This window comes from Procambarus clarkii, chromosome 10 (genome assembly GCF_040958095.1).
Source record: "Procambarus clarkii isolate CNS0578487 chromosome 10, FALCON_Pclarkii_2.0, whole genome shotgun sequence".
Taxonomy (NCBI): Eukaryota; Metazoa; Arthropoda; class Malacostraca; order Decapoda; family Cambaridae; genus Procambarus; species Procambarus clarkii.
Window position 1 is genome coordinate 31252422 of NC_091159.1, and position 13095 is coordinate 31265516.

Sequence of the window (13095 nt, forward strand, 5' to 3'; positions counted from 1 at the left end):
AACAAAAGCTGCAATTAGCTACTTGCATTGAAACACGCTCTTAACTCGACGTTGTTTGGAGTTCAACTTGTAAGTCTTCTTAACTCGAGCAGGTCTGGCTTGAGAGTGGTGACACACGGTACATGGACCAGTCAGATTCTGCTACCTGGGGCTTCCATAGCTAATGTTACTTTTTGTTTTTAACGGGAGTTGGGACCTTGAATGCAGTCTTATGCTAAGGGCAAAGGTAGGGCACATATCCTCGGCAGGAGTGGAGGTTAGAATGATGACCTGGCGAACACTGGAACCATGATCTGATGCCCGTGGTCTTCCCTCGATCAGTCACGAGGTATAATTCAAATCGTATGTCTGATGGTTTGGATGGAGAACAGGATGGATGGATGCCAGTCCTGCAGTGCCATCAACGCTGGCATGCCGTGTGGATACGCAGTGGGAGTGGGAGGGGGATAGGAGGGAGGGGGGATGTGGGGAGTAGGGGGGGGGGGGTGAGAAGAAAAGCACGTCGACTAAAAGTTTATCTTGTCTTCTCGTTTGAGTCGCAGGTCTCGTGAGTGACATTTTGCTCCTGAACGCATTATTCATCCTCGGATGTCAAGTTAATGGTTTTTGTGGTATTTATAAGTGCAACGACACCAATGTTTCTTTCGTGTTGCAGCACTCTCTTCCACACCTTGTAAGATGTAAATGTCAGTAGTAACATTGGGTTGTAGTTAAGCCCCTTCATGCATGTTCAGTTTATCCTAAATATAAAATAAATTTTCTGTTTTCCCCCTAGTCTGGAAGGTCTGGCCTTCCAACTGATGCATAAAGTTTTGTTGCAATTCACTTGCACAGTACCTTTACAGCTCCTTAATTACCCCCTGGAAAGCTTTTTGTTTCACCTCACCGCTCTTTCTTTCATGCAACCTCTATACTTGTTTTTTTAATTCTCTGCACACACTTCTATTTTGCTCAGACTCCCAGTTGGTGTTGACCATCCTCGTGCAGCCGGGAGAGGCTCACTGTAAACAAATGCAACTGTTAATTATGGTTCTCTCAGATTTTCCTGTAATTTTCTGTACTCACTCACATGTGCTTCGGCCCAACCACTTGGGCTGGACGGTAGAGCGACGGTATCGCTTCATGCAGGTCGGCCTTCAGTTCCTGACCGTCCAAGTGGTTGGGTACCATTCCTTCCCCCCCCCCCCCCCCGACACGTCCCATCTCAAATCTTTATCCAGATCTTTTCCCAGTGCTATATAGTCGTAATTACTTGGCTATTTCCTCTGATAGTTCCCTTCACATGTGCTTCTCTGTATTTCCTTGATAATGTGACACACGAAAACGTTCGGAATTTTCGTTTCATCTTGCTAGTGGATACTTCCGAACGAACAAATCACGTGATTTTTGTGAGTATTGTCGCTTGCGACAGGAAGAAGAGAATAAGATTTCAGTCGTCGGAAGATTACTGAAATAGCTTCAGACCCCACTTGCATCTACTCATACGTTCTGTGATACTTATGTACGGCGTTTTAGATCGTACTAATAATTGAATTCTCTTGCACTGAAGAAGTGATTTAATGCATTTATGTGGATCATGTGAATTTCAAGTAGAACATTTTGTCCATAACTCTAAGTATCTTATATGTTGGATCATGGCACCTTTCACCCTTCTCGTTGCCTCCCAACCACTTGAGGTAGACGGTAGAACGACGGTCTTGCTTCATACAGGTCGGCCTTCTATACCCTACAGTACAAGTGATTGGGCACCATTCCTTCCCCCCGTCCCATCCCAACTCCTTATCCTCACCTCTTAAAAGTGCAATATAGTCGTAATGTCTTGAAGCTTTCTTCTGATAAGAAATTTATTTTGCATTTTGATTTATTATATTGTAATTCTACTTTAATATAGTATTGTGAGAGTGTGTGGTGTTAGCTAGCAGAAGGTAGTGCAGTAGAGTAGAAGTGAGTATAGAACTTTTGAGTGAGTAATTTCCAATATAAAAACAAATATTAAAACATGACCTGTACATGAATATATTTAAAACAAAAACAGTCAAGTCTTGAAGTTTAACGCTGAGAGAAACAAGGCTTTGAAAACAAAAACACAAATTCTATGTCATTAATTACACACTTCTGTGTCATTTCTGTAAATTCCTTGTGATTTTAACAGCCAATAGTAGTATGACACTCGTGCCACACCCTGCGTGTTTCCCACACCTTTAATGACTTACCAAAAATTGGGTGTTTAACTGATATAAAAAAATGGTTTTATGGAGCAAGTGCAACGCTTAATCAAGCCCAATAAACGTCATGATAAATTCATCACAAGCTTCGTGCCCCGGTAGGGAGGAATTGAGGTCACTTGCACGAGTGTATTAATGAAATAGGTATTCTTTAATGAAAGTTCACGTATTGCGCCACGATTGAGGACTCAAGAGAGATGAAAGTCTTTGTTGACCAAACCACACACTAGAAAATGAAGAGATGACGACGTTTCGGTCCGTCCTGGATTATTATCAAGATTGTCATGTGAATCCCCACTTGCACAATCGACTTGATAATGGTCCAGGACAGACCGAACGTCGTCATCTCTATATTTTCTAGTGTGTGTTTTTTGGTCAACATTTTTCATCCACTTTATTGTGACTCTTCATCTGCACATGAGAGTCTTTTATTAAAATTAAATTTTCCCTTCCCAGTATAATGGAAACTTGTTTAAGCACGTTTGTAATCTTTAAATAGCTTTTTAACATAGTTACCTACGCCCTAACAAAGCATTTATCTAAGGAAAAAATCTAATAAATTACTGTAAAGATCATTCCATATTTTCAGAACAAAATGTGGCCTACAAGGTTTCGTTTCTGAGAGCATGTTGCACAGTTCGAATCTCTCTGTGTGACATGATAATGATAATGATGAAATAACAAATACAAAATACATCCATTTAATGAGTTCCAAAGCCCTAATATTTGTTATCTTTTCTGTATACTTTCAGGTTGAGATGGGAGACATAGCCATAGAACGAACACTTCTGAAACTGTGAAAGTGAATGCCACGGTGTGAACATGAGCTGAAAGTGACTGGCCACTCCCCCTCACAAAAAAGGTGACAGTTAAACATGATAGAGACGGCGGGCGAGTGACTGATATTGAGACACAGAAACCTGCACCTCACACCCCCCTCACCCCAACCCCACCCCACCCCCACACACAAAAAAATAACCTCACACACCTGCAAAGATGAACACAGAGTACATCTCTCTGTTCCGTGTCTCCAGCGATACAAAATGCGGGAGAGGAAATGTCTAGTTGTATATCCCAAGAGTCTCTCCAGAAGATGGTCTCTCGAGAACAGCACCCCTGGACCATATGCCTCGCTGCGTACCTCACCTCTCCCTGCCTACTCGTCGGTCTCTCTCTCCTCCTCCTCCTCCTGCCCATGGAAACCCTGGGTAAGTCTCACGTTGCTCTGTTGTTCTCCCCTCTCTGTAAATGTTGTCTCCTACACATGTATCGGCGGTAAAAAAGAGAGTCAGGTATCTAACTGCTTAGGAGCAGAAAAGAGCCAGCGGTCAGTTGTTTCCAAAAAGAGAAAAGCCAACTATTCATTATTAAACAGTTAGAAGAGTTAGCTATCTGCTGCTAAAAAGTATAGAAGAGCCAGCTATCTACTGCTTCAGACAAAAGAAGAGCCAGCTATCTACTGCTAAAGAGTAAAGGAAACCCGGAAATCCATTGTTTGGGTGCAGATAAGAGCCAACATTGTTAAGAACAGAGAAAAGCCAGTTTTCTGCTACATATGAACAGAAAACAGCCAGTTGAGAACACCGAACAGTAAGTCGTATGTCACACGAGAAACAACTTGAGTTATATGAGAGGAAAAGTCCAAATAAACAACACCGTAATATGACAAAGAAACCACCAATTAAATAATAGGAATAAAAGGCTATCAAATGCATATTGTTCATGCATTTATTTCGCTGCTTTATCCGTCCACTGTGATCACACATGACAACTACGCAGCGCAGTTACTGTTTGTTAACTACTGTGCTCATTAATTACCTTCACCTGAAGTACCAGGGGGGAACTCAAAATTACATATCCTATCACAGATTAGCATTCATCAAAATCATTTTGTATCCTATCACAGATTAGAATGTCTCATTATCATATCGGTTGCATCAATCACAGATATACATTCCTCATAGCCATGTCTATCACACTGATTGATACTTCTTGGGAGGATCAATTGAACTAGGTGTGTACAAATAACTTGCAAAGACATTAAAAATTTAGGCATTTATGGTCTTTAAATAACCACGGTAGTTTTAATTTCGCGGTAAGGTTATTGGTTTATCTAGTTGGTGGATCAATAAAATAATGATGTGCTCATCCACCAGAAAGCTATAATATATAACTCATAATATATCTATGTTTCCTAAATTATTTATTTTAGTGATTCGGTATTTTATTTTGTGATTATAATATTCAGGAAATGATCAGATACAGCAGAATTATTAATGCTAGAATTTGTTAATAGAGATCCAGGATGGGTGTGAACAGAGATCCAGGAAGGGTGTAAACAGAGATCTAGGAAGGGTGTAAACAGAGATCAAGGAAGGGTGTAAACAGAGATCCAGGAAGGGTGTAAACAGAGATCCAGGAAGGGTGTAAACAGAGATCCAGGAAGGGGTGTAAACAGAGATCCAGGAAGGGTGTAAACAGAGATCCAGGAAGAGTGTTGTTGTTGTTGTTGTTGATTTAGAGACGACGACCATCAGCCCGATACCGGGAAATAGCAGAAGGATGGGGGTCCCTACAGTCTCTTCAGGCCACAGACCAAACAATCTCCTCAGGACACATACTTTACAGTCTCTTCAGGCCTCACGAACATGACGGATGAAGCGGAAGGTATGGCGAAGGATGTCATAACGGACGTCTTCGTCTCTCGCACCTGCCCCGTCAAGGAGAATGGGAACCGTGAGGCGGAGAATATTCAGCCTACGAACGGCACTCTGTAGTCTGAGGCGAGCGCTATGAAACCCAGGGCAGTGAAGAAGAAGGTGTTCCACTGTATCATCTTGGGTCGGACACCACTGGCAGTATGGAGAATCTGCCACCCGTAGACGATTGAGATGTGCTGCCAGGCAGGTGTGCCCCAATCCGAAGACGAGTGATGGCAGTGTCGAGGAGTCGAGAATGATGACGAGTCCATGGACGTAGGAGGAACCCTCCCGGAGACCCGCCAGAGTAGAGGACCTGAGTGCTGGCGCCATCACTGCTTCCCAACTCTCGAGACAAGCCGCCCTGAGTTGTGGGAGAATTTCGGAAAGGTCCAGAACCACATAGGTAGAGTCATGGAGAGCATGCTGCAGCATCTCTGCTGCTGCGTCGGCCACCTCATTGCCATTAATACCGACATGTGACGGAATGCATTGGAGATAGATCGACCATCCCGGAGATGGTCGATGGTATGATAGCAGTTCTCCACGGATCTGTGACACAGTATGTCGATGGACTCGTGGACGCCGAGACGATATCAGATATAGAGTTGCAACTGAGTCCACGTAGAAAATGACCGCAGAGGGCCCTGAAACTTGTCGAAGGAGTAGAAAGGCTAGTATGATTGGAAACAGTTCCCCGGCCAGGCACGAATGAGCAGGGGAGAGTTTCCACGTCTGACAAAAGGAAAATGGAGCATAGTATGCTGCCGCAGATGTGGATGGTGGCTAATCTTTGCGGGACCCATCCGTGTTAACTTCCAAGTATCCAGAGTAAAAGGAGGCTCGTAAGTCGGCAAAAATTAAAGGGGCCAGACCCTCTAAATCCCTTTTCCGACGAGGAGGCTTGGAGAAGTCCTCAGAAACCCGAATGAGCTCATCTGCCCACGGAGGCACCGATGAGATGATCGGGCCAGGGGTGAGTACAGGGACGGGAAGGGAAAACTGTGAATATGCATCCAAGGCCCGGACGACGAAAGGCAACTGACGGCGTCTGGAGTTTCCAGCCGACACATTCCACCAGTTAGCCTCGAGCTGGAGGCGAGTAAGTGGATGGGTAGCAGGGAGATGCACTATCCGTTGAAACTAGCGGCAGAGGGCGAGAAGACGTTCAAAGCTCAGTGGCCATAACCCCGACTCGGCATGGAGAGAGAGAACTGGCGAGGAGGGCATAGCTGCTAACGCTGAGCGAAAGACACCATTTCGAATGGGATCCAGACTTGGCAAGACCGTTGATGCTGTTGAGCCGTAGACTTCACTCGAATACATGATCTTGCTACGAATGAAGGCCTTATAGAGAGCTAAGAGCGACTCCAGTGAAGCCCCCCCATGCCGCACTAGAGAACCGTTTCATGATGTTCATGCGACAAAGACATGAGGCCCGAAGGTAATCCACATGATGCCTCCACGTCAGCCGAGGGCCATCTAGAACGACCCCCCAGCCACCTGTGTTCAGTAACGATCGGGAGACGACAGACCCTGACGGTCGCCAATGGCTGGTCTTTGGCAGAGAAGGCTTACCGTCCATACCTGTCGGCCTCTGCATCTCCGCAAATACACCTGTATTCGGTGTGGTGTTACGAACCAAAGTCCATCGTCGGAACACGGAGCAGTGACGTCAACGCCATCTGTGAGTCCGCTCCCAAAAACCCCCACAACATGGGCAACGCCATCTAGCGATGTCAGGTTATACCGGCCATAGGTGCTGGATTCCTGTCCTAGTCGGCTCGAGAGGTAGCCGGTGCTGACCTCTGGTGAGGTGGCGCTTAGACAATGAGCGCCATCTATGGAGCAAAAAGGTGTACGTTTGTGGCTAAGCCAGTAAGTGATGTTTCCTAGTGGTCCCCATGTAGTGTCCCAGTGTACTGTTTACGTGTCTGTATTCACAGAGTCAACGCAGGGCTGCTGTGATGCAAGAAGAGGCAGTCTACCTAAGGCAGCCAAGGTCTCTACACCAGTCTGCTTTACAGAAGCAGTGAACCACTGCCGGTCGAGAACTGAAGAGTGCTCAACTGTCTGCCTGAGGAGTGGCAGTGACGGGATTCGCCGTACCCGGGGCTGGCTGGTGGAAGAGACAACCGACTGTGGTGCCGAAAGAGGAGAGTAACCAGCGAGTTACACGAAGATCCTGCCTAGGGCTCACCACCCTAGTATTCGCTTGTGAAGTGGCCTAACAGCGTGAGGCTAATTGGTACCTGCCAGCAACAGGCTGGACTGTGGTTGTGGGCCTTCATGACGAGGCATCTAGTGGAATTGTGATTTGGCTGGCCCGTGGCCAGGGTAGACTCATCGTTGTTTCCTGGTACCTGCTGAGGGTAGTGCCACAGATAAGGAAACCCGGTAAAAGACTGTATGGAGTGAGCTTCGCTGAGTGTTCAGTGTCTTCAGAGAGACGATGATGTACATAGTTTAGTAATATTTTCCGTTTAAGACTTTTATATATATATGGTAATGGGAAGACTAATTATATATGGTTCAAGTGACGAACGTGTGTATTTAATGTACCTCCCTTTTTTAATTTACTTGCATTACTGAGCTCACCTCTTGAAAGCCTCTACTAACTTGGGGCCGGATATATGAACTTTCGTACCACTTGAAAAGAACCCGGTTGCGTCTCATTGTGGCCATAACATGTGGATTGGAGCAGCAAGGCGGAGAGCCACGGCAATTCGGAGGGCTTGCGGTGTGAGACGGGTGCCGGTCGCTGACATTGGGGTTGCTAATAGGAAGTCACCTGCATGGGTAGCTGCTACAGCTCTAAGTCCGCCAGTATCATGTGGTGTTGTCCCAGTTTCTAGAAATGTCAGCTTCTTGGTCAGAAATGGGACGATCCCAGCTGGATTGCTTATGGGCTTCAGAAAACGGTGGTTGGGGTGCTGGTCCTGTAAGAGAGACCCATTTGGCGGTGCAGACCGTAAAGCTGGGATCTCGTACCACTGCCTGTTGACGAGTTTATGTTATTGTCACTTGTTAGTGTAGTCTTGAATCTAATATATTAGAATTGGTCTAGAGACACTTTTGTAGACTTCTGGAAGAGATCACCGAAGACTTTCAAGTCAAAATTAAACATTTATGTGAGCGAGTTTGGGTGAAAATAAGTAGGAGCTGCTTCCAGTGGATCAACTGGCCTTATGCATCCAGTGGATGCCACTGGCCTATTATGTTATTTTGTATAAAATTTGTAAGTTGTGTATTTTATTTCAATTGCAGAATTTTTTATGAAACATTAAAATTTTGTTTGCTGCGTTGAATGACTGACCTGTCCGATACTCATATATAAAATATGAATATTTTTTAATATTCCATTCAATAATTTGTATGCAAATATTTTTAATAAATTTAATTAAACATATATATACATATATATATATATGTATATGTATATGTATATGTATATGTATATGTATATGTATATATATATGTATATATATGTATATATATATATATATATATATATATATATATATATATATAAATATATAAATATATATATATATATATATATATATATATATATATATATATATATATATATATATATATATATATATATATATATATATATATATATATATATATATGCAGTTAAGTGATAACTTAACTTAAGTGATAGTTAAATCTAACCCCAACGACCCCTTCAAGACTACCCTAGAATCACATCTAAATTACCCAAAGCCATTACTAATCCACCTGAAAATAGTTCCAAAGTCGTTTTGTATGTCATGCAATTAAAATAATAATCATAAAATATTAATACTAACCCAAGATCACGCATAACAGGTCCATTCAAAATCCATTACAAAACAATTTCAATACTATTCCCAGACAATTCCAAAATCGTTCCAAATCAATTTCAGAAACATTATTAACCAGACCATTCCAGACAAAGGATGGAAGAGAAAGAGAGATTGATAGGGTATGAGACTCAGGAAAAGATGAACAGAAGGACATAAAGAAAGTATCATAGCATTTGATCACGTCTTATCTAAGTTGAGATTTTTTTTCTATATTATACATAAATTATCAATATCACTTAACTGCACACCTATTGTATATAAAATAATATATGTAGGTCACATCCTAAATAAAATTAAATATTCTTTGAAAGTCCCATATAATGGTACTGAGTATGACAATATTGTAGGCAGAAGGATTTTGACCATTTGGCGTGGAATCGTGACATTGCTAACCTAATTGATTAAATAGACAGCGAGATCGAGAACATCCATCACCAAGTAACTTCGGTATTGCATCTGTTGCATTTACATCTCCTGATTATACTCCCAGATACTTGATTTTGAAATTATAATTGTTGATAGTTTCCAGCACGTCTTTGTAAAGCTCATTTACCGCTCAACCTACTAAACTGTTTTTCCATTAATTTTTTGGATATTTATTTTCAACTTGTCCATCCCTCGTTGTTGTACCTCACATGGAAAAAAAAAGACTATCTGTCCACGTTGTCTATTCTTCTTTGAGTTACCTGGTTGATACCTGGTTGATTGAAAGTCAGAGTGATTGAAAGAGAGTGTTGTAATTCATAATCATAGGGCGTCTTGTCTTTCTCTCCTCTTATGTCGTTAAATGTAGTTCACCGGCTTGTACTCAGAGCTCATCTCTCTCCTTACTGGTACCTGTTTCATTGCTTAAAGAAAGACATTTGAAAATGTCTTCATGTTGGGGTGTTCCATGCCTGAGTGGGCTTGAATATTCTTTGGCTTGAGTAAGTTCTCTTTGTATAAGTTTCCTTGATGAAGTTCTTTCAAAGTAATGAGTTTGTTTTATACATTTGCTGATGCTGCCGGGGGTATTATTTTCCACTTCCATTGAGTGTTTGGTGGATGGAACATACACTTCCGAATTTATCTATGATTCCTGCCTATATATTTCTTGAATGCTGTGCATTTCATCTGGTCTTCTCTTCCCTCTCACCAACTTTTTGGCTTAAAAAGCAAAACAAAACAAATTAAGGGATAAAAATAATTTATCTGCCTATTCAAAGAGCCTGTCCAGGTCCTCCTATAGTACTGTACAGTCCTCTTCGGTCCTTGTCCTATTAGTGCGGGTATATTTACCATTTGTGTTTGCCTTTCTAACCATTGGTTGTCTATTATACTGTGTGTGTGTGTGTGTGTGTGTGTTTGTGTACTCACCTATTTGTGCCTGCAGGATCGAGCATTGGCTCTTGGATCCCGCCTTTCGAGTCATCAATTGCTTACAGCAATGACTCTGGTCCTATTTCCCTATCATACCTAGTTTTAAAATTAGGAATAGAATTTGCTTCCACAACCTGCTCCTTAAGTGTATTACATTATTCCACTACTCTCACTCTAAACGAAAACTTCCTAACATCTCTGTGACTCATCTGAGTTTCCAGCTTCCACTCATGTCCCCTCGTTCTATTACAATTCCGTGTGAACATTTCGTCTATGTCCACTCTGTCAATCCCCCTGAGTATTTTATACGTTCCTATCATATCACCCCTCTCCCTTGTTTTTTCTAGTGTCATAAGGCTAAGTTCCTTCAGGCGCTCTTCATATCCCATCCCTCGTAACGCTGGGACGAGTCTCGTTGTAAAATTCTGATTCTTTTCCAGTTTCTTTATGTTTTTCTTCAGGTGGGGATTCCACGATGGCGCGGCATACTCTAAGACTGGCCTCACGTAGGCAGTGTAAAGCGCCCCAAATGCCTCCTTACTTAGGTTTGTGAATGAGGTTCTAACTTTTGCCAGTGTAGAGTATGCTGCTGTCGATATTCTATTTATATGTGCCTCAGGAATTAGATTAGGTGTCACACGCCCATTTCTCTTTCTCGCGTCGTCACAGGTAGGCAGTTCCCCTTCATTGTGTACTGTACCTTTGGTCGCCTATCACCTAGTCCCATTTCCATAACGTTACATTTGCTCGCGTTGAACTCCAGTAGCCATTTCTCTGACTATCTCTGCAATCAGTTCAAGTCCTCTTGGAGGATCCAACAACACTCATCTGTCACTACTCTTCTCGTCAACTTTGCGTCATCCGCGAACATCGACATGTAGGATGCTACTTCTGTAAACAGGTCGTTAACGTATATTATAATTAGAATTGATCCCAGCACCGATCCTTGAGGTATTCCGCTCGTTACTGTTCACCAGTCCGACTTCTCGCCCCTTACCGTAACTCTCTGGCTCCTTCCTGTTAAGTAGCTCCTTACCCATACAAGGGCCTTTCAGCTCACTCCCGCCTGCCCCTCAAGTCTGAATAGCACTCACATATGTGGTATTGTTTCAAAGGCTTTTTGGCTGTCCAGAAATATGCAGTCTGCCCCACCTTCTCTGTCCTGCCTTATCCTCGTTATTTTATCATAGAATTCCAAAAGGTTAGTTAGGCAAAATTTCCCTTTCCAGAACCCATGTTGATGTTTGTTTACAAACCTAATATTTTCTAGGTGTGCAACCAGTCTTAGCCTAATTATTCTTTCAAGTAATTTACAGAGGATACTTGTCAGTGATACAGGTTTATAGTTAAGTGCCTCTTCCCTATCACCTCTCTTGAAAATCGGTACAACATTTGCCCTCTTCCAGCAATTGGACAATTCTCCCAACATAAGTGATTCAGTAAAGATCCTTGCCAGAGGCACGCTGAGGGCCTGTGCTGCCTCTTTTAGTATCCATTGTTATGATCCCAGGTAGCTGAAACACGAGTCTACCTTGAGAGTTGTTCTGCAAGAGCTGACCTAAATAAGAGGTCAAAGAAATATAGACATGGAGATACATACGTAAAATTATTGGTTAGATTTGATAAGTAGTTTAAGAGTATGGGCAGTGATCAAGGATATAAGTAAATGACCTGACATGAGATGTGGAGAGTTTGCTAGAAGTGTGGGGCTCGCTTCTGGAGGGCTTTGACCCCCACTTGAGCACCAGACATCTTGAGGGGAAGCCGCGCTCCGTGTGAGCTCCGGTTAGAGCGGAACCCCTAGTGGTTATACCTGCAAGAGGAAGGAAGTTTGCAGACGTTTCAGCTGTGGAATCAAGTTGGGAACGTTGTGGTCTCAAGTCCTGGACGGCAAGGAGAATTGTGGAGCCGCCCAGAGACATTTTCATGGGCCATGGGAGCGCCCTGCATGAGACCTTATTGTAATTTGTCTGGGGAAGGAGTTGCTGAGAACTTCGAAGCCAGCAGAGAGGGAGTAGTTGATGAGACTCCAAGGTTGTGGAAGGTACTGAGCCCTGTGGAAGAGCTGCCATACAGTGAGGAGCAGGACCTCAAGTTGGGAGAAGAGGAGCAGTGGAATGAAGTTTCACATGCTTCTATGATACCAGTGGTGAAGCACCATTGTTGCTCAAGGAAGACTTCATGGTGTAGCAGCCGGGAGAGCTGTGGAGGACCCTGCTAGACGGTTCAAGGAAAATCTGAAGATGTCAGGGTAGTGAACTTCCAGATGTGAAAAGGAAGTTCTTATTGACTACTTGTAGGGAGTTGGTAGTGTGTTTGGTTGTCATTAGCGTGCAAGACGCAGTGAAAAGAGAGTGATTGATTACCATTTTAGTGCCAAGGAGCACTTATACTGAAGTATAGAATTACAACCGTAGGCTGGACAACCTGCAGAGACATATAAATGTTCTAGGACTGACAGGGTGATTGGTTATCATTTTTGTGCTAAGGAATATTTATGTTGATGTTTATTGAATTATGGCCATAGGCTGAATTGCCTGCTGATATTTATATGTTCCAAAGCTGGTAGCGCCATATCATATTGTACTGCATGATTTACCCACTTGGTGAGGTTGATAGTATAAGTGGTGAGTTAGAAGTTAGGCTACCATTTGATAAACAGATGATAGAGCCCTGATGGGATTGGATTGCAACCTGACTATAGTAACTTAGAGTGCTGGAGTCATTATTGTATCTTGTGTGTTGTACATGTTCTCTGTATATTAAATGTTTGCAACCAGCAGATGTTTGCCCTTGTCCTATTGAGGCTTCCCAGAAAGTAGGAAAGAGAGAGAGAGAAAGAACCAAGAACCATAGCTGTGGACAGGGTAGTACGGAGCAATATCAAAGAAAAGGGGATTGAGGAGATCATACCACATTAGGAGAGAGTGAGGAGACACGGTGGCTCGAGTGGGTGTG

General features: G+C 43.0%; 1 protein-coding gene across 1 annotated transcript in view; it reads left to right on the plus strand.

Annotated features, from left to right (window-relative positions):
* LOC123747421 (nephrin-like) overlaps window positions 1–13095 on the plus strand; it is a 1012097-nt gene that overhangs the window by 129303 nt on the left and 869699 nt on the right. Inside the window, 1 exon segment of the mRNA XM_069321823.1 lies at window positions 2978–3433. Within this exon segment, the coding sequence (XP_069177924.1) occupies window positions 3283–3433 (151 nt within the window). The 5' untranslated portion in view covers window positions 2978–3282.